Raw genomic sequence first — 25,445 nt, 5'->3', positions numbered from 1 at the left:
TTTGACTATTTCTAATCTGTCCATCTATTTTAACATACGTCAACAGGACAACATTGACTTTATTGTCCTCTTGTTATCTTCCATCTGTTCTGACTTTTGACTGTGAACAAAACAAGAATCATTTTAGACTTCGTCGGACTGCACGACCAGATGGATTTATTTCATATAACTGCTCCTATCTAGCTAATAGTCAAATGTTTCTGACCTGAATTTTTAAATACAAGACGTACCTACTAATCAAGGAGAATACTAGTTTAGTAATAATACGTTTCTAAATTTACATATCTTTTGCATGTAGATGTATGGTTGTACTATACTTTTACAAATTTGCATTAGGTATTTATGCAATTCGGATCCACTTAAATAAAAATAACTTTCCCAGAATAAATAATTATATCTTTGGAGCGAAGAGAGTTAAACATCGATATAATTACCATTAATTTATTTCCTCCTCTGCAAAGTGCTCCACACTTACTAGTCTTCCTGGGTTCGAACTCCAAACTGGAATGGGGGAAAAAAGATTCTCATTCCTCGATTCAATATCCCCCGCAGCAAGAAAGGTACGGCCCAGTCCCCACAACACTTCCCGAACCTTTTCTATTTGTAGATCCCACCGTCTCCCACTTCCCGAGCGTTTCGAATTCATTCTTCTCTGTCCCTTTCGGGGGATCAGGATTCTAACCAACCGGGTGTAGTATTAGGAATCATGATCGGATCGACTTCTCCCCCGGATCCAGAGATATCGATTTCGTGGAATTACTGTGATTTTAGATCATTGATGTATAGCTGAAGATAATTTGATACCATCCTGAGTAGATCTCTGGAAAATAAGCATTTAATTTTTCAGAAAACTAAGTATTTCTTCTCGTTATTTGATATTTCCCTTGAAAGCAGCGATTATAATGGAGGCATTCTAAAATATATTATCTTGTGTTATGGTATGCTTTGGATTCTTATATTATATAAAGTGAATTTGATTCGTTCTTTTCTTGAAAATTCTCAGGGCATAAACAGGAAAGAGTTAGAAGACCAAATGTTTATTAGTTAGTGTAGTTGTTCATAGGAATCTGTTTATATTATTGATTCCATATAAAGATTGCGTAACTTTTTATACGGCGCCTTCAGATAAGTCGTCTAGTATGAAGACACATGAACGAGCTGCCAACTTAGCTCTTGCAGGTATTTTTTATTTCACTATTGTTGTCTAACAATTGTATTTGGTCAATAGAAAAGAACTTGAATTGATGCAGTTGGATTTGTGTTTGCTCACAGGCCTAACTTTTGCTCCACTTATCTTGAAAGTAGATTCCAATTTGAATGTAATCATGACAGCATTCCTAACTGTTTATGTTGGTTCTTATCGATCAGTCAAACCAACTCCACCATCAGTGAGTATTACATAGTGACTTGGCTTCACGTTGTTTTTCTTTCTTTGAATGCTGAGCATGATAGTGTTTATGCTACCAGTGACAAGCACTTCTAAACTTCTAACTAATGCAGGAGACTATGTCAAATGAGCATGCTATGCGCTTTCCTTTAGTGGGGAGTACTGTGCTCCTGTCACTGTTTCTTCTCTTCAAGTTTGTATCAAAAGATTTGGTTAACGCTGTGCTGACGTGTTACTTCATTGTTCTTGGAATCATTGCACTCTTGTATGTCCTTACTCCGTTTCTATTCTGAATATTGACTCTACACTGAGAATCATCGTAGCTTGTACTTTAATTGATTTGAATGCTCTTGCTAATTGCTATTCCTTTCATGTGCAGTGCAACCTTGTTACCTTCTATTAAGCGTTTTCTTCCAAAAGATTGGAACGAGAACATGATTGTTTGGCTCGCACCGTTCATCCAATGTAAGTATGCTCCTGTTCTTTTTTTTTTAATAAAAAAAATCCTTTATTTGTTATTGAGAACAGATTGTTTTCCTTCTGATGACCTTAATATTGTCTAATATTATGGTATGCTCATCTATTTATTCAGATGAATCAGAATTCTCGTTTTGTTTCCAAATTCCTTCTAGACCAAGTTCACTAGATTTCCTAGTTGTATTGCATCCTGCTAATTTGTGGTCATTTGGTTCTGAATGATGCTTAGGTATATTATTTCATTGCATGCAGCTGCTTCAGTGGAATTCACGAAGTCACAGATTGTTGCTTCCATCCCAGGAACATTTTTTTGTGTATGGTATGCTACAAAAAAGCATTGGCTCACAAACAATGTTCTGGGCATTGCATTTGCCATTCAGGTTTTCTTGTGAATCCAGATTTATGAATCTATTGAAACTGATGCTCTCTGCTTTCTTATTATTTGCCATTATCATTTCTGGGACTTGATCAACATTTTTCAAAGTTCATTTAAATTTGGGATATGTGTGAGGTATTTGATTTGAACATCCAAAATATCAGATGCTTCATATTCAGTCTTCTGAAAAATGAACCTCCTGCTCATATTGTCACTTGTTTCCTTCACAAGTCACAACTTTAGCATTTGTTTTAATATCTTTAGTGTAATTCTACATTTACTAATACAAAATACAAATGCACTTTGTGCTGTCAACTTTATTTTAGATACTTTACTGTTTTGATTCTTGGAAATTATTTGTCAAAGCCTCATTATTTCATCTTGTAGGGAATTGAGATGCTATCACTGGGATCATTCAAAAACTGGTGCTATTCTTCTGGTATGCTAAATTCTGAAGTTTTTGGCCTCCTTATCATCTACTTTGGATAATATACAAGTATCATCTTTGAAAAAAAAAAATGTTAGAAGACTCGAAGATGCATAAAAACTTATAAAGTACCAAACAGTAACATCTCGGGTAATGAGCTAGAGTGACAAGATAAGGTTGCATGCAACAATGTTAATGTGATATAAAAGGTAAAGTCAGCTAAAATAATCAGTTGACTTTAAGCCACTAAAACAAGTGATCTGAATGGAAAGCAGTGGCCTGCATCTCATGATATCACCATTTGTCACGAGGGTTCTGACTGCCTACTAATCATGTCACATGAAGTGATGGTGTCACATCAAACACGTTGTATTCTGTGTTTCTTGTTTTTTTTAATCTCAGTTGTTTCATCACAAATATGCTTGTGTCATAATATTGAGATGTCATCCTTGTATATGATAATTTGCAAGTATTCTGATGATTCCTCATGAATTAAATGGAATTTCCTATTTTTTCGACAATCTTTGCATAGTTCTAAACTTCTAATGAGCAATGAACTATGTCTTTTCAATATACAGGCCGGACTGTTTATTTATGATATTTTCTGGGTATTCTTTACTCCGGTGATGGTTAGTGTTGCTAAATCATTTGATGCTCCTATAAAGGTCAGTTATTCCATTTATTAGCTTTAGTCTCTTGACTCTCTCCTGCTTACCCCAACTCTGCATATCTATTTTTCATCATCATCCAGGTTGAGATTTCATGTTTTATTTTACTAGTTACTTGCCATCTTCTTTTCAGCTTCTATTTCCAACTTCAGATCCTTCACGTCCATTCTCTATGCTTGGACTTGGTGATATTGTAATACCTGGTGAGTAGTTGAATACTTGGAGAAAGAATTGAACCACATCTGATATTGAATTTTATTTTGAAAGTTTATATTGGTAGTTTTGAATGTCTCTTGGTCTATGACGCTAATAATATTCGATGTCTTGTATGACTGGGAGTGGAAAAGTCAGAATATAGCAATTGGGTTTACTGATAACTCGTTATCCAACGGCCAGAGGAGACTTCTCTAGTGATATGGTAGATTTAAATTAATGAGGGCGGCCTACTAGAATCTTAGCTGTATGGATAAATCATGGAGTGTATCATGGTAGAAAACTAGAAACTAGTCATGGTTATGTTTGTAGATAAATCAGACAAGTTTTCGTATGGCCAGAGGAGACTTCTCTAGTGATATGGTAGATTTAAATTAATGAGGGCGGCCTACTAGAATCTTAGCTGTATGAATAAATCATGGAGTGTATCATGGTAGAAAACTAGAAACTAGTCATGGTTATGTTTGTAGATAAATCAGACAAGTTTTTGTATGGCTATTTCTTTTACCACATATATATCTTGACAGATAAGAGTTCATGTAGAGAACTTTAGTTGCTGATGCATCAGATTCTGTTGGCTTGGCTGATTGCAGGTGTCTGAACTTGAAAAATCTTAGCCTTTCTGGAAATGCAAATAATTTTCTGTTATATCAATTGATATCGCTCGCTATGTTTCAGGAATTTTTGTCAAGAGGAAAACAGTATCGTTACTTTAATAGTGCATTTGCTGGGTACACATTGGGACTGATCCTCATGATTGTTGTAATGAATTGGTTTAATGCTGCACAGGTGATTTCTTCTGCTTGCATTAAATTCAACTGGTAATTGTGCAGACTATTTGTCGTCCTCCATTTTTGCCCATTCTCTTTGTTGCTGACATTGGAATTTCAGCCTGCACTTCTATACATAGTACCTGGTGTTGTTGGTTTTGTGGCTGTTCACTCCTTGTGGAATGGGGAAGTAAAACCGGTTAGTTTATCTATTACGAGAATGTTATACAGTTGATATGCATACATTGTTCTATGTGTTATTTTCTATATTTTCCTAGTTTATTTTTGGGTAATTAAACCTCTTTCTTGTTGGGAAAAGTTTAATATGCTGTAGAAGAAGTTGCTATGTCACTGGTAAAATAGGTAGAAAACCTCAGATTGTTGACCAGAATAGCTCAATACCTGAACGAAATATGTCCTATTTTTTTTCTTTAAATAAATGCAATAGGCCTTATGGGCAGTTGCATTGCATTTAATATTTGGAGTATTTGGTAGAGTATACCAATGGTTTACTTGATGAAAGCATGTAATATAGAACCTCAGTATTTCCTAATAATGCATTATGCATAGAATTTCTTGACCCCTTATTCTGCTTCTTTTCTTTCTTGCTTGCTTCTAACTCTGATTTTATGCATTCTCAGCAGTTGGAGTATGACGAGGCTAAAGAAGCTAATGATGATTCAGCTAGCAGTTCTGCCTCACAAGATTCAGATGCCAAACTTAGCAATAAAGTGGAGTAGTGATCAAGGTTTCAACCTGTAGAGAACTTCATATTGATGCCATCACAGAATTCTGGACCTTGGCATGTGAATTTTCAACAACACTAACTTAGGAATCTACTGAAATGTTTACAAGACGCACGAGATACATGGGAATTTATCTGCAATTTTTTTCCAAACTCTTGGACTATGAATACAATATAAACTGAGGTAATATGTTCCCTATTGGTCGGAAAAAGGCCCAGATCTTGTTGTGAATCCATCAGATAATTTTTTTTCTACAGCAGTAATTCTATTTTGGACAGATTGTAGAAGGGTTTTTGTGTGTATACTCTTCAAAAATCTCTTTATTTTAACTTGAAGAGTAGAAGGCAAAAATCATAGATTTCAAGGGTATATATATATATATATGAAATTTAGAAGGGCATATATGCAAATAAGGAAAATTGGAGGTGGTATAAGTAAAAACCTCACTGAAATAAAAAGACGTACTCTAGCCCAAACGCGGCCCATTTCTCTAAGAGGCGAGCCTGCTAGATCTGTGGCGGACGATAAACTACAGATAGCGGAGTTGGGCCTTTGATTTATGCCCAAGTGGCAAAGATTAGAGAACTTTCCCTCTCCCTCTCTCTCTCTCTCTCTCTCTCTCTCTCTCTCTCTCTCTCTCTCTCCTCTCTCTCTCTCTCTCTCTCTCCCACATTATATCTGCAGAGGTGCTCGTTAGTGCCACAGTGGAAATTAGACAAACAAGTAGAGGGCGATCTCAGGGCACTCGGTTCCGCTGTCCTGGGCGAGAAACACGGCGCGATCGAACGCATCGACTGCAAGTTCCATACTCTTTCGACCGCTCACCGCATTCTCCGTGGCCGAAGAGAGCCATAGCCCGCGGTCTGCCGAGCCAAGCGAACAAGGACGACAAGGTACCAACGGTAAAATTAACCCTCGTCTCTCTCTCCCTCTCCATCTCCTATATCTATCTATCCGCAATCTTGAGGACTCCATTACTGGGACTGACACTGACCTTAATCGCTCGTACCTCTCTTCTATCCTCCAAGCAACCAAAGATCCAACTCGTCACTTTCATTCTTCTCTCTCTTTCCATCACTACATTCTTGTGGAGGAGGGTAGAAAGTGGTCCTATTTTAGGGTTTGATTCATTTAAGAAAGAATTTAGAAGAGAGTTAGATAGATTATTTGTGTTTATTCTGCAAAGAGATAGTAGTTCTATTCTTGTGGGGGGTATAAATAAAGATATCCCGCACGCTATTCTCGAAACAGAAGCAGAAAATAAGAAAAAGAAAGCAATGAAAGAGAGGAGCCAACTTTTTCTTGTGATGATATTGTAAAATCCCGGCAAAAAGCCCCTCTTTGCACCCCCTTTCTTCACTGCGTCGATTATATTTGAACGGTTAGTTCCGGCTCCCTTCGCTTTCCTTTCTCTTTTTCTTTCTTGTGTTCTCTTGAGTTCTCTTCCACTTAATTTCTGTAGATTTGATTGTACTTCATCATGGCGGCATGCTGGTGTCCAGATTCTGGAAAAATTTAAGAGGGTGAACTCATTGAAGTCGCCTTTGTTGTGAGAGTTATAGGTGAGATTAAATGGGTTGAGAATATGCAGCAGTTGATCTGTTAAATTATTCAAGATTAGCTTTGGGAAACCTAGTAGGGTGGTCTTTTTAAGATGTGCGAAGAATGTTTCTTTTTAAGATGAGGCAGGTGGTGTTGGTGGTAATGTGGGTGATCATGAAATTAGGATTGAAGTAGAAATCTTGTGCATTAACTGCAGTGAGATTCCGTGTACCAGAAAATAGGATGATTTTGAACAAGAAATCAAGTTTGAGAGTTCTTGATTACAAATGCTAAAAGGAACCCATGTTGAGCTGACGAATGTCAAGTCTAAACTTCTTTTGGAATTATTGCCTGTAATAGTAAGTTGAGAATTGCTTTTGAATTTGAATTTTATTGGTTCCCATGTAACAAGTAACTGAATGTGAGTTCACTTGCAACATAGGTGAGCTCCCATATGCGACAAAAGTAGTACAAGCTAAGAAAACAACAATTGAGATCCTCTGCCAAGTGGCTCATTATGTAACTAGAAAATTGTTAAGCATAACAAACCTAACTTGGTGTAGAAGCGTTCCCCAGCTTACAGTGATTGAACATCAGACTTTTAGTCACCTATGGTAGAAATGCAGTAAATGGACAGTGCCCATAAGGTGTCGCTATTCTATTAAAGACAGAAGGTAACTTTCAAAGTTATACACTGTTTCAGCTCTATTCTTTCATATCATACCACATGTGAGCGTATGCTAGCAACTATTGATGTTGCTACATCTTTTGCTCTTCCTTTAAATAATCTTTTGGCTTTCTCATTCCTTGTTTTGAGACATATATGTGCAAGTTGAGTTGTTTTCTTCCAGCTGATCTGCTCCTCTTGGTAAATAGGTAAATAATACCACCTGCTAATATGTCTGTAGTACTTATACAGTCTTCCTGTTAATTTTTAGAAATACAATTACATATATTATTTGTTTTATAACTATGTAGGTACATGTGCGTACTTGATCAGGACGAAGCTCACTGGTTCATTATGGTTCTACAGGTGCCTTAGCATTGCTAGTGTGATGATCCAATTGTTTCACGAACAAAATCAATTTTAGATCTTTCTTGTGGAGGAGAAATGAATATTCCCAGCCGTATTGAAGACAATAATGATGCCGGAAATGATGCATGCTTTAAGAAAGATTCAGAACTTAAAGAGCAGGATCTCAAGTCGGAAAATGGTTCTGCAGATATTATGTCTACATGTCCTGATGGTTTAGATCCCGACAAACTGTCTGTTGTAGCTGAGCATGAGAGAAAAGTTCTGTCTAAATCAGAAAAGGAAGATATGACACAAGGAATGAAAAAGTGCTCCAAGAAATTATCACAGAAGGGGAAGAGAGTCCCTCAAAAATTAAGAGGTAGAAGATATTCTTTAAGATCCTCTCAAGATGGTGTTAGAGTACTTCGATCTATGTCAAATGTGAAGAGTAAGAGTCCTGCAGAGGCAATGAAGCCTGCGGTACAGGCTGTACAACCAATGACGAAAAGAAAAAAGAAGAGGAGAAAAGCACAAAGAACTTCCAATGATGAATTCTTGGCAAGTAGGAATCGAGTGAGATATCTTTTGACACGGATGAGCTATGAGCAGAACTTGATCGATGCTTACTCTGGTGAAGGATGGAAAGGACAAAAGTATGCCGTCTTGAAATTGCATTTTAGATGTTCTTTTTCCATAACTGCTAAATTCTTGATCCGACATTTTTAGAATTTTGCCTTTTAATATTTTTAAATGTAATTAAGTTACTTTTTTTTCTTTTTAAATCATGTAACATTTTGTGTTGTTAATAAATGCATGAATGAAGCACATTGAATTGGTATCAACAGATATGCGAGGCATTAAATTCAGTGTTATGTCAAGTATTTGATTGTTTGATACTAAAAGTAGAACTAGAAAGTATCTAAAATGTGAAAAATGTAACTGGTACGCGACCATCTCATTTGGAATTTAATTGAGTTTAAATACATCACATAGGGAAAACCCTCTGTTGTTTAAATTTGTAGACTTACCACACCATGAACATCATAAGCAAAGCATATCTTATCATCTTCCTGCTTTCTTAGGTGGTTTTACCACTACCTAGCATGTTTCTTTGTGTTGTAGTTGCTACTTGATAATTTTTCATATTGCTCTTTCTACCATGGCTAATTTGTCCTCTAAATTGCAGCTTGGAAAAGATTAGACCTGAGAAGGAGCTGGAACGAGCTAAAACTCAAATTTTAAAATACAAGTTAAGATTACGTGATGCATTCCAGCGTATAGATTCTTTGCTTTCTCAGGGAAAGCTTGAGGAGTCTTTATTTGATGCTGAGGGAGAAATTTGCAGTGAGGATGTATGTGAACTTGTCTGACCATACCAATGTACAATCTCATTTCATTTTATCCTGTATTGCTGTTTAGACTATTAAGACAGTAACCTGTGGAACATTACATCATCTTATTGCAGATTTCTTGTGCCAATTGTGGTTCAAAGGATGTGACTTCTAATAATGATATCATTCTTTGTGATGGAATCTGTGACAGAGGGTTTCACCAAAAGTGCTTGAACCCTCCTTTGCTGACTGAAGATAGTAACATCTGAACCTCTAAATATTTGTGTTTAAATTTTCAAGTATTATTTGGTAGTGGTGGAACATTTGAAAAATGATGCTAATTAATTGCTTTTTCTTGCAGTCCCTCCAGGAGATCAAGGGTGGCTGTGCCCTGCATGTGATTGCAAGGTAGATTGTATCGACTTACTTAATGAATTTCAAGGAAGTGATCTCTCAATAGAGGATTCATGGGAGGTAAAACTTAATGTAGTTCAGTTTTGTTTGTAAATTTTGTATATTAAAGCTATCTTATTTTTCAAGATGTATGATCCAAGTCATAATCCAATAAATGGCTGATCTTTTCTTTTTCTCTTTTTGCAGAAAGTTTTTCCTGAGGCAGCTGCTATTTCAAATGGTGCTAAGCAATATGATGAGTCAAATTTTCCTTCAGATGATTCAGAGGATGACAACTATGATCCTAATATTTTAGAGTCTCATATAGAGGATCAGGAAGAAGGATCAAGTTCTGAAGAATCAGATTTTACTGCCTCATCTAAGGATTCGGAGCATTCAAAACAGAAAAACCAGTATGATAACCTTGGATTCCCTTCTGATGATTCAGAGGATGATGATTATGATCCTGAGGGTCCAGATCCTGATAGAGATAGCCAGAAAAAACTATCAAGCTCAGATGAGTCAGATTTTACATCAGACTCTGATGATTTCTGTGCTGAGCTTGTTAACTCAGGTCTGGCTGAAGTTTCAACATCTTCGTTATCATTTCTCAAGCCAGTGGATCATGATGATGCAGTCAAAAGTGTGATGGATAGCAAGGGGAATTCAGTAGGCCAGGAACTCTGTTCTCTGGAGGCTGACCTGAGACAAGAGCAGGTCTCACCCGTTCAGGGAAAAAGACAGCGACAGCGTGAACGCTTAGACTACAAGAAGCTATATGAGGTATGTTCCCTTCTTCTACACATGCATTTCCGCACATGCATATCTTGCTTGAAGACCTATTGATTAAAAAAAAGATTGTTATTCATTATTTCCAGTGTGCCTCTTTTGCAACAACAATTATATCCTTCCTCATGAATTTTGTCTAGGTAGTATGACAACTTACTGAACTTGATATCATGAGTTACAACATTGGTCATCCCATTTGTCTGTAACAAAATTGTGAACAGAAAACTAAGACTTTTATATATAATATCTAGGCCTGCTCATGTGAAAATCTGAGCATATTAAATGTATTTCAAGTGATATGAAAAATTTATGTTTATATATATATAGCCATTGACAGCACCTTCCTCTCTGAAAGACTACAAATATTATATTAACTAATCAAAAGTCTGATATTCCCATTTGCCGCAAAAATCTCTGAAGTTGGTACATATATCCTTGAAACATTAGATTGATGCTCTAGTATTACACAAGAAGGATATCTTGTTCTCAGTGATATGTTGCCAACTTACCATTTAATGGATCAATCTTGGTTAATATTCTTTTTGAATTTGCATTTTCATGTCTTTGTCATTTTTCCATTACTGTGTAATGGTGACCCCACAAGTCACCTATGGGTCCCTTCTCGTTCACCCAAGCCCACCATTTTTTTCCTGTCCCCAAGCCCACCATTTTTTCCTCTCTCCTCCCATGAATTGTTACGAATGTGAATTTGATAAATCATGTAACTGTGCATTATGTTCTACTAATGCATGTTCTCCCTTCAGCTCTTGGTACACCCAACATTGATGGATATTGTTTGAGATGCTGATTTATAGCCGAACACACATGTCTATTTCACCTTCTTAGCTTGTTTATTATGGGCAATTTCAAATTGCTACATTGTCCATTATATGTCATCTAACATTTCTCATCTGTTTTTATATGGGATCTTCGAATTCAAAGGAGACTTATGGTAAGGAATCTTCGGAGTCAAGTGATGATGAAGATTGGTCTGAAAGGAGCGCAATGAAGAAAGGGAAGAAAGATGAACATTGGACTACCTGTGAGGAATTGCACTCCACAGAGAGTCGGAAGAGCTCTAGGAGGACTGGGGTCATGCATAAGGATGATGCGGCAAGAAAACTAGATTTAGGTCAAATACAAATGTCACAAGCAGTGCATGAAAGCTCTCCAGGGGTTACACATCAAAAGTTGCACTCTGCTGGCATACACGATTCAGTTGCTAGACAGTATGCTGATGCTCGGGAGCCTGATTCTAGTGGTGCCAACTCTTCTACTGTTCAGAAAAAGCATTTTGGTCCTCTAATTTCTGAGGTATTTGAAATTATACCTTTCTATAATTTTTTTATGGTTATCTCTATACTTCTGGTTTGAGTGAAATTTTGTGCATCATGCTTTGCTTCATTTATATAGTCGTCAAAGATTGTGAATTCCTTTAATTGTATTTACTGAAAATTAATTCTTGTGTTTACTCTTGTTTAATTTTATTTGATGGCAGAAACTTCGTGAATATTTTAATGTAAACCGATATCCTAGTCGTGAGACAAAAGAAAGTATGGCACAAGAGCTTGGCTTGACATTCCGTCAGGTCCTGTCTATCTCTCTCTATATATGTGTGAGTGTGTGTGTGTGTGTGTGTGCATGGGTTTCAGTCTGTCTGCTTGCTTATCTGAGTATGCTTTGTGGTGTGTTTTGCTCCTTTAGTACTGATACCAGAATGTGTTGCTTGCAGATCAGTAAATGGTTTGAGAGTACGCGTCATAGCATGAAAGTTTCTTGCAAAGAAGCCTACAACCCAGCTGCTTCTACCACTGATAAAATTTCTCGCACTTGTGATCCAGCAGCTTCTACCAGTGAAAACAGTAGCAGATTGGCGAGAACTAGAAAGAAAATTTTCAAGTCTGATAAGAAGGTGGTAGAGAACTTGCCGAGCAAACAAGAGGGGGCTAAAGATTCAAAAGAAGCTCTAAAAACCAACATGGGATCTGCAAATGACATAAGTGGTGCCGAGAGATTGAAAGAAATTGCAGACAGTAGCAGGAAAAAGGCAATATCACGTGAGCTGAGGAGGAGAAAGAGCAGGTAATAGTCGTCTTAGCTAGCTGCAGTGGGATAGTTATGGAAGAGAGCAATCTTGGTGCAATCAAGGATTGTCTGGATTTCAAAGTTGAATGGCAGAAATCTTCGTGCTCGTCAAGACATGCCTTTGTTGTCACTTGGTAAATCAGTTATCCATGGTCTAGCAATCTAGCATGAAAAACTATCAAGGTCGTTGATGATTCGTACATATCTGGCAAAGCCACATGAGAAGCTAAGCTTATTTGCAGTTTTCTCCTTGGATGCATATGTCTGGCTACCGACAGACAGGAAGGATTTGTGTAATTCTGACCCTCCATCAGATGCCATTCATTTACAAATTCTCGAAGATTTAGACAGCATAAAAATGTAACAGTTAATGAATTTTCTCATGCATGGACACATGGTGGTGTCAGTGTTCTCACTGTCTCATTAGTCATGAGACCTTCACAAGATGTAAAGCATGTTATATTTGAGGAAAGAGATGTAGTTAGTTTCCAAACCACTAATTCTTGTTTTGGTTCCGATGCCATGGTTGTCTATTTCCAGTTCCAGACATGTACCTATTATAACTACTGGGGCAGACTTAGACACTTCAAATTTGGAGGAAATATAACTGAAGGTCTGTTTCAATTCTCATGCTAATGTGTACTGGTTCCCAATTTCATAAACGTTTATTGGTAAATAATAGGATCTTGCAAAGCTTTGTGCTGTAGAAATTTTGCAACTACGAGTTTTAAAGAAAAATAAACGTCACGACTCTGACAGCTTTGAGTACAGGAGGTTTGGAACTTTGGATCTCATGGTTGACGTAAATGCACTTTATTTCTCTATATCAATGTTTAACATTGTTTTACTCATATGTATTTTTAAAAGTCAAATATATCTATATTTATGATTAAAATAAAATTATTAATATTTTTATTAAATTTAATTAAGCATCATGACTATTTTATTTATTTAACAGCATTATATTAAAAATCTGTATATCTTCTCTAACAAATATAATATAGTATTTTAGTGATGCTCAATTAAATTTAATAATAAAAAAATTAATTATCTCACTTAAATTATAAACATATAAAGACTTTTTTAGAATACATAATAATAATTTTGAACGTAATTGCATGGGTGTGTTAAACTTGAAAAGTTTTGGCAAAGCTAGGGGCAAAAGTGTAAATAAACAAGAAGCCGGGGAACGAAAATAATTTTGAGCTCCAGCTCATGAAAAACGAAAAGACGTCCGTCCCGCTTTCGAGCTCAATTAAATCCCCGCCAATGTCGCGTCCGCCACTCCCCAAGTCGAAAACTTCCCCCACCCAAAATCCAAAAAAAGCTCCCCAAATTTTCCAACTTTCAAAACATCCCCCAAAATCCAAACAAGCTTCCTCTTCGAAGCGCGCCCGCTTCCATTCAACAGGAACCCATTCCTGTTTTATTTTCTTTTCCCACTCTTCTTCTGTTTTCGAATTCCTCCCTCTCCAAAAATGGCGGCTTCTTCTCATCTCCCCTCCTTTTCTACTTCTACAAACCCCCCACCCCTACCCCCAACTCCATTCCCACCTCAGTCTTCCTCCTCCTCCTCCTCCTCCTCCCTTCCTCTCAATCCCTGGCACTAACCCTAGCAGAGGATTAGACGAAGGGAGTGGGGAAATGGCGGAGAAGGAAAACCTCGCCCCTCGCCTCACCCGCGCCGCAGCCAAGCGCGCTGCCGCAGCCCCATTAGCTACCGAGCCTAATCACCCAACGAAGAGGAAGCGCGTGGCTTTGCGGGAGCTCCCCAGCCTCTCCAATGCCATCGTTCGCCCTTCTCCCGATCTCCTCCTCAAGCCCAAGATTAGATCCGAGGAGGGGGAAACGGTGATGATCGAGGAAAAGAAGAAGCCTTCCGTAGATGTCGGTAGTGATTCTGAGTCGGTTGACGACCCGCAGATTTGTGGGCATTACGCATCTGATATATACCAGTACCTTCGATCCATGGAGGTAGTCTTTTCTATCTGTTGGATTTCGCAAGTTAGGTCCTTTTAGGTGGGATTGTTCTTGCAATGGCGTGAATTGATTTGGGTATTGGTTATTTTCGTGGGATTTTATAGGTGGAACCTAAGAGAAGGCCTGTGGCGAACTATATCGAGACGGTTCAGACGGATGTCACTGCTAATATGAGGGGGGTCTTGGTGGATTGGTTGGTTGAGGTGGCAGAGGAGTACAAGCTTGTGTCGGATACTCTCTATCTCACAGTCTCGTACATTGATAGATTCTTATCCTACAATGCTCTCAATCGGCAGAAGCTGCAGCTTCTTGGGGTGTCGTCTATGCTCATTGCATCGTAAGCTCTCTTACTAACTATTTTGGCTAAAGATCGTTACTTATTGCTCATCATGATCTGTTTGTTGATGAACGTGCTGTGGATTGGGATTCAATCGTGCAGGAAGTATGAAGAAATCAGCCCTCCTCATGTTGAGGACTTCTGCTATATTACCGATAATACTTATACAAAGCAAGAGGTAAAATTTCTGCTCGTTTTTTATATAGATTTTATCAGATATGTTGCTTCCAGATCCTATGAATGAACCATTAGCTCGTGAAAATGCAGGTTGTGAAGATGGAGAGTGACATACTAAAATTTCTCAAGTTTGAGATGGGCAATCCTACCATTAAAACCTTTCTCAGGTGTGGGCTTTTTCCGAGTTTTGAACTTAATTTTCATTTTCACAGAAGAAATTATGCGTGTTTGTATGATTACATTTATTTTGATTGCTTCTCACAGCAATACACTTGCCTAACTCTAGTTGGTGTTTATTGTTTTTAGGCGATTCACAAAGGCTGCTCAGGAGGATTCCAAGGTGAATATTAGTGTGTATTGATCTTTTCAGTTTGGTTTTTGGTGTTTTTTTTTTTAAATTAAAAAGAATCTGAAGACTGCTGATTAGTCTCCTTTGTTAATTTGGTAAACTCATGATGGTTAAAACTACTCTTTTGCAGTTCTCAAATCTGTCATTTGAGTTCCTTGGAAGTTACCTCGCTGAATTAGGTCTACTGGATTATGGGTGTGTTCGGTTCTTACCATCAGTTGTTGCTGCTTCAGCTATCTTTGTTGCAAGGTTCACTATTGACTCAGAAAGCCACCCTTGGGTAAGAGAATGTTTAGCCTACAAACTTTTAAAATTATTGAATCTATTCTTTCTTACATCAATGACACTATATTATTTCTGTTTGACTAACCGTGATATATATATCTCTCCAGAGTGAAAAGCTGCAAAATTGTACTGGTTATAAGGTGTCTGAGTTGAAAGACTGTATCCAAGCAATACACGACTTACAGCTGAGTCGAAAAGGGTCTTCCTGGACAGCTATAAGAGAAAAATACAAGCAGCACAGGGTTAGCATCTTCCAATCAAGCAGCTTACTTTACTTGGTATTTGAATCCATTTAGCTGAATTGCATATACTTGTTTGTAACAGTTCAAGTGTGTATCGTTGTTGCAATCTCACCAAGAGATTCCTGCCTCATATCTTCATGACATCAAATGACAGCCTTCCAGATAAGATTTTGATGCACTGCCAGAGTTGTTAATGATTCATGAGATTTCCTAGCCTGGAGCAAGGATAAAGTGCCATGTAAATTACAAATTCAGGTTGTGAAGCTAAAAGTTCTTTGGAGATGGAAGTTTTCAACCTTACATTACCCTCAGGAACACAGAATGAATCTATTTCTGGAGTAGCCGTCGATGCTAAACCTAGGCATTTTTTGTACTAATGCATACAAACAATCATCCTTAGCTCCTGGAGTTGAGATAGCCATGTATCATAAATTTCATGACTCAAGATTTGCTGATCACAATTTTGTAAATCTTGGAATCCTTAGTTTTTTTCTGCTCTTTTTCTTTCACTCAACACTATGCTTTTCTGTACCAGTTTAGATATTCCATCATCCTCTACTTGTAGATTTGAGGTAGAAAGGGATTGAAGAAATATATGCAGATAAATCATGGGTCTATTTAGAAGATCAAGATCAACTGACCTTTTGGCAGTTTGCCATGAAACTTAGGACGTGAGATTTATTATAAAGAAAATTTCTTGCACCATTCAGATGATGTTATTGACTTCAAAATTCTTGGTAAGTCTGGGTACCATGAATTCTAAAATTTCTTTCTTTGTTTGCAAGAAAGTTTTGAAAAATATTTCTAGGAATCAATAAAGAGTTTGTTTGCAAATACAGGTGCAATAAAGGAGCTTTTCTGCAAATAGACTAAATTTTAGGTGATAATGTGCACACGATCCAAAAAAGAAGGGGTTTATTTTGCAAATAGTCACGGAAGTTAAAAGAATTTATGGTGAAAAAGCTCCTCTCCTCGTAAATTTGAAAACAGAAGGATGGTTTATGCAATAAGATCAAAATACAGGTGATTATTTGCAAAAAACCAACAAAGAAAAAAGAAAGCCTTTTTTTTAACGGGTCAGTCGAATCGGGCAGTTCCAATCCGACCCGTTTCGAAGCCCTAGTTACACTCGCCGAGTCGCCGTGGTGAAAACGGAAATAGGGGAAGAGAGAGATGGCGGAGTGGGGTGGCGCAGAGGAGAGCGATCTGAAGGCGGCAGGGGCGGAGAAGCTTCTCGAAGGGAGATGTGGGATTCGAATGAAAGGTTGGCTCATCGAATCCTACAAGCGCCCCATTCTCAACTCCTCCGCCCTACGCGAGTACGTGGATTCTTCTTATCATCTCCAAAACCCCTCTTTGATCGCTCTATGATCGGTTCTTGATTTATTGGAACTCGAATTGATTAATCCAGACTATTCGGTTACATTTCAGAATCTCTAGGAGTTGGATCTCAGCTGTTGCTTGTTGCTTTTGGTAGTTTTTGAATTATTCATTCGAAAAAAGATAGAGTTGAGATTGTAATCGAAGGAACACACTCTTTCTTATGTTTTGAAATTTTTCGTAAGAAAAGGATTTCATTGCCCGATTGCCGGGAAAACCAGATTAAATACTTGATATATTTAACTAGGTTCTTCACAATTCCGTAGGCAAGAACTATTTTTTATTTTTATTGTTTAATGAAAGCGTTTATAGCTGTAACGATGGAATGCTGAACTATTATCTGCTTTGGTTTCTTTCAGGTGGGAAGAAAAGCTTGGAACATCTCATTTCCCAGAGATGGTTTTTGGAGAGAGTTCTTTGTTTCTCATACATTTTAAGACTGGTGTTAAATTGCACTTTAATGCACTAGATGCTCTTAGGGGATGGAAGCAGGAGTCATTGCCACCGGTCGAAGTCCCTGCTGCTGCTAAGTGGAAATTTAGAAGGTCCATTTAAATGGCATTCTTTGCATGTTAGGAAGCATCAGATGCTATATTATATCAATATAAATTTAATCCCGATTGGTAACTTCTTCTTTTCTATTGTATATGGCCTAAGAGGTAGTTTTACAAGTTATTCTTTTGTCACCATGGATGCATTAGAGAATCAAACTTGTTATATCTTTGCTTGAAGTAATGGAATTTTACCTCTATGCTTAAAGGAGTCTTCAAATTTCCTTTTGAGCTTTCTTGAAGAAGGGTCTTGTTGCAATTCTCTAACTAAAATTCTTTGAATACCGCTTTTAAGCAGATGAAATAAGATTAATCAGGTTCTTATGATTTTTTTGTCTTGCAGTAAACCCACAGAACAAGTGATCCTTGATTACGACTATACATTCACAACACCATATTGTGGCAGCGAGACAATAGAACCAAGCAGGGAAAAGGTTTGGACTTTGTATCTTCTACTAAAAGTAACAATTATAATCATTCAGATTTTTCCTATGACATCAGTGGCCAGAGCTTGCTTTCTATTGACTTGTTATATGTTGCAACCATAATGTCGTTCCATGCTTATTCACAACTTGATTCGTTTAGTTTGTTATATATAGATAGATAGCTGAGAACTACACACTAATTCTCCCTTCCAAATGTTGGTTGGGGTGCAGAGAATTTCAGATGATGGGTGTGGCAACTTGCACTGGGGAGATACTGATGAACGACTTGATCTCGCTGTGCTGTCATCAAAAGAACCTATTCTTTTTTATGATGAGGTTGCCAATTTCTATGCAATAACTGAGTGATGGTTTAACGCTTTCGTTATTATATTGATGTAGCAGCATCTTTTAACCAGTATAATTTACCTACATAGGTCGTTTTGTACGAAGATGAGTTAGCCGACAATGGAGTATCATTGTTGACCGTGAAAGTGGTAAGTGGTTTTAAATTGTTTGACTATTAAATTGGGGATCAGTTGTTACAAGCTTGTTATCACTTATCTGCAGCGAGTGATGCCAAGTTGTTGGTTTCTTCTCTTGCGTTACTGGGTAAGTTCTACCTTGCTTTTTTAATACATACTTCTTTATACATATTTCCTATCAGATATGTACTAGAGTCTGGGACCCAATTGTGTAGTGACCTGGCTCAGCAAATCTGTAATAGCAACAAATTATTCTGATATAAGAAGAGTTCGAAGATAAACATCTTAATCTGCTAGACCTAAGAATTGAGCTATGATATCTTCATCTAGGAAATGTTCAAATATCATTCTACCATCTAGTTGCCAAGATAAATGTTTTTTTGGGATGGAGTTTGGCCTAGAAATTAGATAATTGTTGTCAGGTCATTAGCTGATAACAGAATCAACTTGGAGTAGGTCTTCCATAACGGGCTTATTAATCACTAGCTGGTAACAGAATTAACTTGGAATAGTGCTCCACAACAGGTTTATTTGATGATCATGATTATAGTATGCCAACTTTTCTTGGCTTAGTTTCGAATACATTAAAACTTCTGTTGTTTTGACATTTATTATTACTCTTTCAGTGGCTGAATGTGTTCTATTGACAGCTTAGAGTCGATGGTGTACTAATGAGGTTGAGGGATACTCGAGTATATTGTGCTTTTGATAGTAATGACAATGCTGGACCCACAGTTCTTCGAGAGAACTGCTGGCGAGAAGCAACAATTCAAAGTTTGCGTGCTGTAAGTGTTCATGCACTTCAATTCAGTTGAATTTCTTTACATGCAATTATGTGCTTCAGCTGATCAAGAGTAACAACCACAACTACTGTTTCCAGCTAACTATTTGACCAGCCAGAATAAGATAGTTGTTGTGAACTTGTGACGAATGCCAGCCTCGTGCATTAGGAACCGTCTTTGTTTAAACTTTTCTTTTACAGCTAATTTAAATTTTTTAAGAGATGAAATGTTTTAACATTTCATTGTATTTTGTAGAAAGGCTATCCTTCGGATCCTGCAGCATATGGAGATCCAAATCTCATAATTCAGAGGCTTCCTGTGGTGATGCAAAAAACCCAGAGGCTGAAGATATCCAGCTTAGCTGATTCCTGAAATCATCACTTACAAGATGTATGATATCACATCAGATGTTATTATTGTCTTTCCAGTTCAAATCGCTGTTCCATGTATATTGATTGGCAACCAAGTATTGTGGACTCTTTAGATACAATCCCTTGCTATTTCTATCAGCTGTAAATTTACTTAAGATTTTGAATTATCTGGGCTCGGCGGTGATGCAGTTTCAATTTCAAGTTTCGCCAGGGTGACTTTGTGCAACAAATGCTTCGTTATTGTGATCCTAAGGTGTTTGTTTCGTGCATGAAACACTGAATTGGCAGCCATATAAGTGTAGTGGCACTTAAAAAGTATCACAATACAGGGGAAAGCATCGACCAATATCAAGTCGTCACTCACGGAGAAGACAATTCGAATCCAGATGATAACTGAGTTGTCAGATAACGATAATGTCCTTTTTAGTTAGAGCTGTTTAAAAAAATAATTGCCTGTTATGACACTCATCAGATATTAGCTTGAGATCTAAAAATAAGCCGAGCTGAGTCAAAATCTTTTTACTCGAAAAATTAATCAAGTCAAGCAAATTAGCTCATATATTTTTAATATAATATATACTGTCTAATTTATATTAATGTGTTGTAGCGTAATTGGTTATGATATACAACTGTGAATCTTTTTGTTTTTGGTGCACACAACTGGTGAAAAGAATTGTTATCAATACTCATCACATTGAAAGATTTTAAGAGCGGTAGAAAAATGATCTTTTGACGCATTTATGTAACATCAACTTCTTTCTTGCACGAGTATGTTTTTACTTAGATGCCATCGCATTCTCACAAATATGACATTTGAGGTTGAAAATAGAAACCATAGACATAATTATTACATGAACAAGACTCTTACAAACAAACAAACAAAAATCATAGACCTCAAAGGAACTTAAATATAATCACAGAAACGACACTAAAACGATAAAAAAAAAGACGATCATAAAACAAATCAGAGAGTCGAAAGAACATCAATGATGGTTTTTCGTGGTCTATACAAAGCTTCCAGTGGCAAGAGCTTAGGCATGGTTAACCCCGAGCCTTCGGTCATATCTACCTCTTCTTCCCCGAGTCTTTCCCACTCAAAACACTGGAGAAGAGTCCCTAACACAAGCCCAACCTCTCGCAGTGCGAGGCCTTCTCCGACGCACTTCCGCCTTCCCATGCCAAAAGGTATTATCCACCGTCTCTTTTCCCCGTCTTCAAATCTCTCCGGCATGAATCTCCGAGGCTGCTCCCATATCTTTGGATCCCGCTGAATGGAGTATGCGTTGACCAGTAGTATCGTGCCGCGTGGGATGGTGAAACCTCCGACGTGGCACTCCTCGGATGACTCGTGGGGCAGGAGGAGTGGGGCCACGGGGTAAAGCCGGAGTGTCTCGGTGATGACGCAGTTAAGGTAAGGAAGGTTGGAAAGGTCGGACTCCTCGATCAGTCGTTCTTTTCCTACGTGCGCATCGATCTCGGCAATGGCTTTGCGTAAAGCTGTCGGATTGTTGAGTAGGAGTGACATTGCCCATTCAATTGTGGTGGACGAAGTATCACTTCCTGCAGACACTACACTCTTCGAAAGGCAAAATTAAACTATTATTAGAAGAAACGAGAAAGAAAGTAAAAGGTAGAGAGATCTAAGAGAGGTATAATAATTAAAACTCACAACAAGGAGGGCTTTGATATTTAGATCGGTATAGTATTCGGGATCCATCTTTTGCAACAGTAGCAGTTCTCCAACAAGAGTCTTCTTCTCTTCCACCCCCCTCCTCTTCTCATGATCTATCATTCTCTGGGTCAACTCATCCCTCTCCTTGGCAAACCTCATCAACTTCTTCTTCATCCCTCCAAAATCCACCCACCTCATCATCGGCACGAAATCCCCAACATTCGACGCTCCAACCAGCTTAAACCCCTCCTCCATTACCTCCCTAAATCTCCTGGCCTCCTCCTTGTACAAGTACTTCTTCCCCGCCATCATCCGCATGATCACGTTAAGCGACAGTTCATATAGCCTCGACTTCATCTCCACCTGTTACGTACTTAATTTACTCTATCAGCCTAAGTTTTAGGAAATTAATCTAAACTAATGATGTATTATAAGACCACTCGTTGGGAGTTATGATTATCTCGAATTAAATAGAGTCGAGTTGACAAGGTAACCTTGACTAAGGACGACCCATCCGTTGACATCGTCCTCCAATCCAAGAAGAGCTTTCGAACCAGCTCTTTGACCTCGTCGGAGCGAACGTGAGACGAGGAGAGAAGGCGGTGGGCGGAGAGGAGCTTCACGGTGGCGATCCGGCGAAGGTTGCGCAGGTGGGGCCCATAGCTGGATAGGCCGAGCGTGGTGTAGTTGTACGAGACATGTTCAAGAGAAGGGAATTTTGGGCGGTCGGCGAAGGTGACGTCGTTGGTGGTGAAGCACTCTTCTGCTGCGGAGCGGGACGAGACGACGACGACGCGGCGGGAGCCGAAGCGGAGGAGGATGACGTCGCCGTGGAGGGCGGAGAGGGTGGAAAGTGCGCGGTGGAAAGGCTTCTTGATAAGATGGAGATGGCCGAGGAAGGGAAGGGAAGGAGGGCTTGGGGGCAAGTTGGTCTCTTTTCTATCCCTCTGTTCGGAGGAAGAGTAGAAAAAGTAGAAGAAGAGGAGGAGAGCAACGGCGAGGGAGAGGGAGAGGGAGAGGGAGAGGGAGAGAGCTCGAATGATTCCATGGTTACTAAGCGTAGAAAAAGTTGATCTTCTTATCCCCTCCGTTCAATGATATATTGCTTTGCTCGATATACATCTTATATCCGACATCTGAGATTAAAAAATTTATAAAAAAAAATTGAAAAAGAAATAGGTCACGGACTTCTGAATGGACTGTACGTGTACGTGTACGTGTACGTGAACGTGAATCATCAGGCTCAGGAAAAATGAAGGGATGAATTCCACGTGTCACCGTTATGTGAAAGAAATGTATCGAATATCAATGTGACTAATGACTACAATAATGTAGAAGATAAGCTCAAGAGATTTTGCACATGACTGAATAGATAGAGCTGAAACGATATGCTTCTAGATTCGCATTTATATTACATCATTTCCTAAATAAAAACAAAACAAAAATACTTTCATCGGATGTTTAGAAGAAATTAACACATTTTTTTAGATAAAATTAATCTATTTAATATTATATTTCACTTTTTCAAAAGCCTACTGTATACCCATAAACACTCTACAAACAATCCGTCTATATTTAAAATTACGCGGTATCATCTTGTTCACTAATAATTTCTTTTAATCTATTTTATATTTATTAAATTTGTGGGCATAATATTATTTTTTCTAAAATATTATAACTCGTGGCGTGCACAAAACTTATAGTAGCAAGATTTTATATAAGCTTGGCTTTAAACTTTTCCGACGAATTTAATAGATTTTATAAAAATAATAATAATTTTAGTTGTCACCAACTCTATAACCATCATTTTCATCCGGAAAAAAAAAAACTGTATAATCATCGTCATGTATCTCTTAACTCCTATGACAGTCCACTACTTAGATTCTTTTAACCAGTTTTATAACGTTTTCTTCATTTTAGCATGGTAACTATATAAAGAAAAGTGAAAAGGATATATTATATATGTGTGCGTGGTTTGAAATCAATTTGCTATGATATAAAAATTCTTTATGGTATCCCAGCCAAACTCTTAGAACTCCTTCAACCCAATCTGAGGTTGTTGTTCCTAACCTCTCTAGTTTTCTGAAACAATGTATTAATCGAATTAATATCCTTTGTGGTTAGCCAAAATTTATTCTATCCTCAATTTGAAGAGTCTCATGAGAGCATCTCCAATGCTTGCTCCATATTTGGAGCCCAAAGGCTCTAAATATGGAGCCAAAAATGGAGCAAGAGCCCGGTGCACTCTAATGCACCGGGCTCCATATATATTATAATAATAATATAATATATATTATTATATTAGTTATTTTAAATTGTTTAATAGATCATCTTAGTGTTATTATTTTTTATTATAAAATATATGGTTAGAAAACTCTCATCGAGATCTTTAAAATAAAATTAATATTCAATAGTTTTAGAAGTAATTTTAAATTACTAATTTTTTAATTAAACGCATTGAAATTACATTACACGAAATAAAAATTGAAATAAGTATTACATGTCATTAACTAAAAATATCAAAATTATATTACCTAAAATAAGCAGAAATTAACCAAACATAATAAAAGCAATAGATGTTTAATATTCTGGTAAGTCATCTCCGTAGCGACCGGTTTCGGTTCCGTAGCCACCGGTTTCGGTTCCGTAACCACCTTCTCTTTCTTGACTATGTCCACCTTCTTGCGATGAACCTCCGACTTGAAAATGAATATTGCTTCTTCTACAAATTTCTTGTCTATAAATTTTAATGTAATTTTTATTTGATGTATTTCATTTTTAATGTATTTCATGTTTGATGTATTTCATATCTAATATATTTTAATTTTTAATATTTACATTGGGGATAATTTTGAGTAATTATATTTTAGGATACATAATTTATTAGACTCATTTTTATAAATAATAAAAAAATTTAAATTTAAATTAACTCAAAAATAATTTAATATTAGACTCATTTTTATAAATAATAAAAAAATTAAAATTAAAATTAACTCAAAAGTAATTTAATATTAGACTCATTTTAAAGGTCTCGATGAGACCTTTATAATGGTATTATTTTTGTTAAAAACCGATTAGTAAAACTAATTATATACTTAGCTTAACTAACTAAATTATTTAATAAAGGATACATATGAAATTAAAATTATTGAATATAATACTTATTGGGCAATTTTGGTATTTTTAAAAAGTTGATGTGATAAATGGAGCCCACTATTCATGGCTTCAAATTTGGAGCCCCATATAGAGCCCGGTTGGAGCTCCACCGCGCTCCAAATTTAGAGTTTTGGAGCCCGATTGGAAATGCTATGAGCAGCAACAATGGGACAGTTTAATCCGCTCAAGTTTGGTCCTCTTGCCTTGGCCGACTACATCAGCTACAATTTCAAAGATTTTATCAAATAAATATTTACCCACTATAGGCTCAAATTATTATTTTTAGGTATAAGTACTAAAATTTTGAATTATTCATATCAGTTACAAATAATCCTCTTGAATTAATTCACTCTTATATCATTATTACACTCTGAATACCAAATTATTTCATCGGATGTTTAAGTATAAATTTTGTTTTTTCTCTTGATTTTTGGTTGTACGTGTATATTTACTCATATAATATCAATAAATTTTAATTCCATCTGGACCGACCATAGATATTTCTATTAGTCATGTTTGTCTCTCTTGTCACGTCATATATTATGTTGTTATCCCTTCCATGACTACCAACATACTTCACACTATTACTTGGTGCGACTCATCAACCACTGGCTTATAAATTATAATCTTATCCCAACTCATGTAATCAACAAACCTCCACTTTTTAGGGTGACACAACCTTCTACAATGGCTTTGAGCCTTTGACTCGTTCAACGGTTGCTAAGGGTCTCAACGATTTATCAAACTCAATCTTAAATATGCCTTACTATATTATTTTTCCCGAGGTTAATCAATAAGCTTGGCATGCCTTTGCCTTTTGTGATGAAGGATCAACCTAAGTAAACTCCATTGTTCTCTTGGATTGGAAGCTCCCTATGCTGACGGTGGCTTGTATTTTTCCACTCTTATTTTTGTCGGGAGATAACATCATATTCGAACCCCTAATCATATCTATTAATTTTATATCAGATATCAAATTGTGCGACGACCACGAGATTATTATCTCAGTCGAACGTCATCATAAATGTTAATATAAA

General features: G+C 37.2%; 6 protein-coding genes across 17 annotated transcripts; 5 read left to right on the top strand and 1 right to left on the bottom strand.

The window, feature by feature from the left end:
- The first annotated feature begins 566 nt into the window (after positions 1-566).
- On the top strand, positions 567-3,543 carry LOC140758852 (signal peptide peptidase 1-like). Of its 2 annotated transcripts, XM_073095217.1 has the most exons (8): positions 567-1,179; positions 1,273-1,388; positions 1,501-1,652; positions 1,767-1,852; positions 2,117-2,244; positions 2,628-2,679; positions 3,246-3,332; positions 3,469-3,543. In XM_073095217.1, the coding sequence occupies exons 1-7, from the start codon at positions 1,140-1,142 to the stop codon at positions 3,263-3,265; spliced, it is 594 nt and encodes a 197-aa protein (XP_072951318.1). In that variant the 5' UTR covers positions 567-1,139; the 3' UTR covers positions 3,266-3,332; positions 3,469-3,543. The 2 variants fall into 2 exon arrangements, with proteins under 2 accessions (XP_072951318.1, XP_072951319.1); XM_073095218.1 differs by lacking the exon at positions 3,469-3,543 and having other exon boundaries at positions 2,094-2,183; positions 3,246-3,261.
- LOC140759054 (signal peptide peptidase 1-like) lies at positions 3,294-5,058 on the top strand. Its single transcript, XM_073095518.1, has 6 exons — positions 3,294-3,332; positions 3,469-3,538; positions 3,616-3,715; positions 4,142-4,337; positions 4,440-4,517; positions 4,960-5,058. The coding sequence occupies exons 1-6, from the start codon at positions 3,294-3,296 to the stop codon at positions 5,056-5,058; spliced, it is 582 nt and encodes a 193-aa protein (XP_072951619.1).
- LOC140758850 (homeobox protein HOX1A) lies at positions 3,545-12,849 on the top strand. 11 transcript variants are annotated; one of them, XM_073095207.1, is made up of 12 exons: positions 3,545-4,141; positions 4,227-4,337; positions 4,440-4,517; positions 4,960-5,247; positions 7,585-8,274; positions 8,808-8,973; positions 9,087-9,210; positions 9,314-9,426; positions 9,553-10,128; positions 11,077-11,448; positions 11,633-11,749; positions 11,867-12,849. In XM_073095207.1, the coding sequence occupies exons 5-12, from the start codon at positions 7,718-7,720 to the stop codon at positions 12,218-12,220; spliced, it is 2,379 nt and encodes a 792-aa protein (XP_072951308.1). In that variant the 5' UTR covers positions 3,545-4,141; positions 4,227-4,337; positions 4,440-4,517; positions 4,960-5,247; positions 7,585-7,717; the 3' UTR covers positions 12,221-12,849. The 11 variants fall into 11 exon arrangements, with proteins under 11 accessions (XP_072951308.1, XP_072951310.1, XP_072951309.1 ...); XM_073095209.1 differs by having other exon boundaries at positions 3,545-4,337; positions 4,963-5,247; XM_073095208.1 differs by having other exon boundaries at positions 3,545-4,517; positions 4,963-5,247.
- A 686-nt stretch (positions 12,850-13,535) lies between these two features.
- On the top strand, positions 13,536-16,312 carry LOC140759775 (cyclin-A3-1-like). The gene is made up of 8 exons (XM_073096425.1): positions 13,536-14,193; positions 14,304-14,536; positions 14,639-14,714; positions 14,804-14,880; positions 15,020-15,053; positions 15,193-15,342; positions 15,455-15,589; positions 15,672-16,312. The coding sequence occupies exons 1-8, from the start codon at positions 13,864-13,866 to the stop codon at positions 15,738-15,740; spliced, it is 1,104 nt and encodes a 367-aa protein (XP_072952526.1). The 5' UTR covers positions 13,536-13,863; the 3' UTR covers positions 15,741-16,312.
- A 431-nt stretch (positions 16,313-16,743) lies between these two features.
- Positions 16,744-19,810, top strand: LOC140759776 (TIP41-like protein). The gene is made up of 8 exons (XM_073096426.1): positions 16,744-16,908; positions 17,329-17,514; positions 17,864-17,954; positions 18,177-18,281; positions 18,380-18,439; positions 18,513-18,554; positions 19,078-19,212; positions 19,465-19,810. Exons 1-8 carry the CDS (start codon positions 16,763-16,765, stop codon positions 19,579-19,581), a joined length of 882 nt encoding a protein of 293 aa, XP_072952527.1. The 5' UTR covers positions 16,744-16,762; the 3' UTR covers positions 19,582-19,810.
- A 589-nt stretch (positions 19,811-20,399) lies between these two features.
- LOC140759571 (cytochrome P450 81Q32-like) lies at positions 20,400-22,361 on the bottom strand. The gene is made up of 3 exons (XM_073096170.1): positions 21,747-22,361; positions 21,250-21,615; positions 20,400-21,156 (listed from the first exon to the last, which is right to left on the bottom strand). The coding sequence occupies exons 1-3, from the start codon at positions 21,774-21,776 to the stop codon at positions 20,545-20,547; spliced, it is 1,008 nt and encodes a 335-aa protein (XP_072952271.1). The 5' UTR covers positions 21,777-22,361; the 3' UTR covers positions 20,400-20,544.
- Positions 22,362-25,445: the final 3,084 nt, after the last annotated feature.

The sequence above is a fragment of the Typha angustifolia genome, chromosome 4 (assembly GCF_048772165.1).
Source record: "Typha angustifolia cultivar Huaian chromosome 4, ASM4877216v1, whole genome shotgun sequence".
Classification (NCBI taxonomy): Eukaryota; Viridiplantae; Streptophyta; class Magnoliopsida; order Poales; family Typhaceae; genus Typha; species Typha angustifolia.
Note: the sequence above shows the minus strand (reverse complement) of the source record. Positions and strands in the feature narration are given on the sequence as shown.

Coding starts and splice junctions, on each gene's coding strand:
- LOC140759571 (XM_073096170.1), bottom strand. CDS start 21,776: ATGTCAACGGATGGGTCGTCCTTAGTCAAG. Junction 21,616..21,746: donor ATGGGTCGTCCTTAGTCAAG/GTTACCTTGTCA, acceptor AGTACGTAACAG/GTGGAGATGAAGTCGAGGCT. Junction 21,157..21,249: donor ATATCAAAGCCCTCCTTGTT/GTGAGTTTTAAT, acceptor TGCCTTTCGAAG/AGTGTAGTGTCTGCAGGAAG.
- LOC140758852 (XM_073095217.1), top strand. CDS start 1,140: ATGAAGACACATGAACGAGCTGCCAACTTAGCTCTTGCAG. Junction 1,389..1,500: donor TCAAACCAACTCCACCATCA/GTGAGTATTACA, acceptor TAACTAATGCAG/GAGACTATGTCAAATGAGCA. Junction 2,680..3,245: donor AAACTGGTGCTATTCTTCTG/GTATGCTAAATT, acceptor TTCAATATACAG/GCCGGACTGTTTATTTATGA.
- LOC140759776 (XM_073096426.1), top strand. CDS start 16,763: ATGGCGGAGTGGGGTGGCGCAGAGGAGAGCGATCTGAAGGCGGCAGGG. Junction 17,515..17,863: donor GCTAAGTGGAAATTTAGAAG/GTCCATTTAAAT, acceptor TTTGTCTTGCAG/TAAACCCACAGAACAAGTGA. Junction 18,440..18,512: donor CATTGTTGACCGTGAAAGTG/GTAAGTGGTTTT, acceptor ACTTATCTGCAG/CGAGTGATGCCAAGTTGTTG.
- LOC140758850 (XM_073095207.1), top strand. CDS start 7,718: ATGAATATTCCCAGCCGTATTGAAGACAATAATGATGCCGGAAATGAT. Junction 8,275..8,807: donor GAAGGATGGAAAGGACAAAA/GTATGCCGTCTT, acceptor TCTAAATTGCAG/CTTGGAAAAGATTAGACCTG. Junction 11,750..11,866: donor CTATCTCTCTCTATATATGT/GTGAGTGTGTGT, acceptor TGTTGCTTGCAG/ATCAGTAAATGGTTTGAGAG.
- LOC140759054 (XM_073095518.1), top strand. CDS start 3,294: ATGGTTAGTGTTGCTAAATCATTTGATGCTCCTATAAAG. Junction 3,716..4,141: donor ATTGGGTTTACTGATAACTC/GTTATCCAACGG, acceptor GGCTGATTGCAG/GTGTCTGAACTTGAAAAATC. Junction 4,518..4,959: donor GGAATGGGGAAGTAAAACCG/GTTAGTTTATCT, acceptor ATGCATTCTCAG/CAGTTGGAGTATGACGAGGC.
- LOC140759775 (XM_073096425.1), top strand. CDS start 13,864: ATGGCGGAGAAGGAAAACCTCGCCCCTCGCCTCACCCGCGCCGCAGCC. Junction 14,537..14,638: donor TCGTCTATGCTCATTGCATC/GTAAGCTCTCTT, acceptor TCAATCGTGCAG/GAAGTATGAAGAAATCAGCC. Junction 14,715..14,803: donor ATACTTATACAAAGCAAGAG/GTAAAATTTCTG, acceptor GTGAAAATGCAG/GTTGTGAAGATGGAGAGTGA.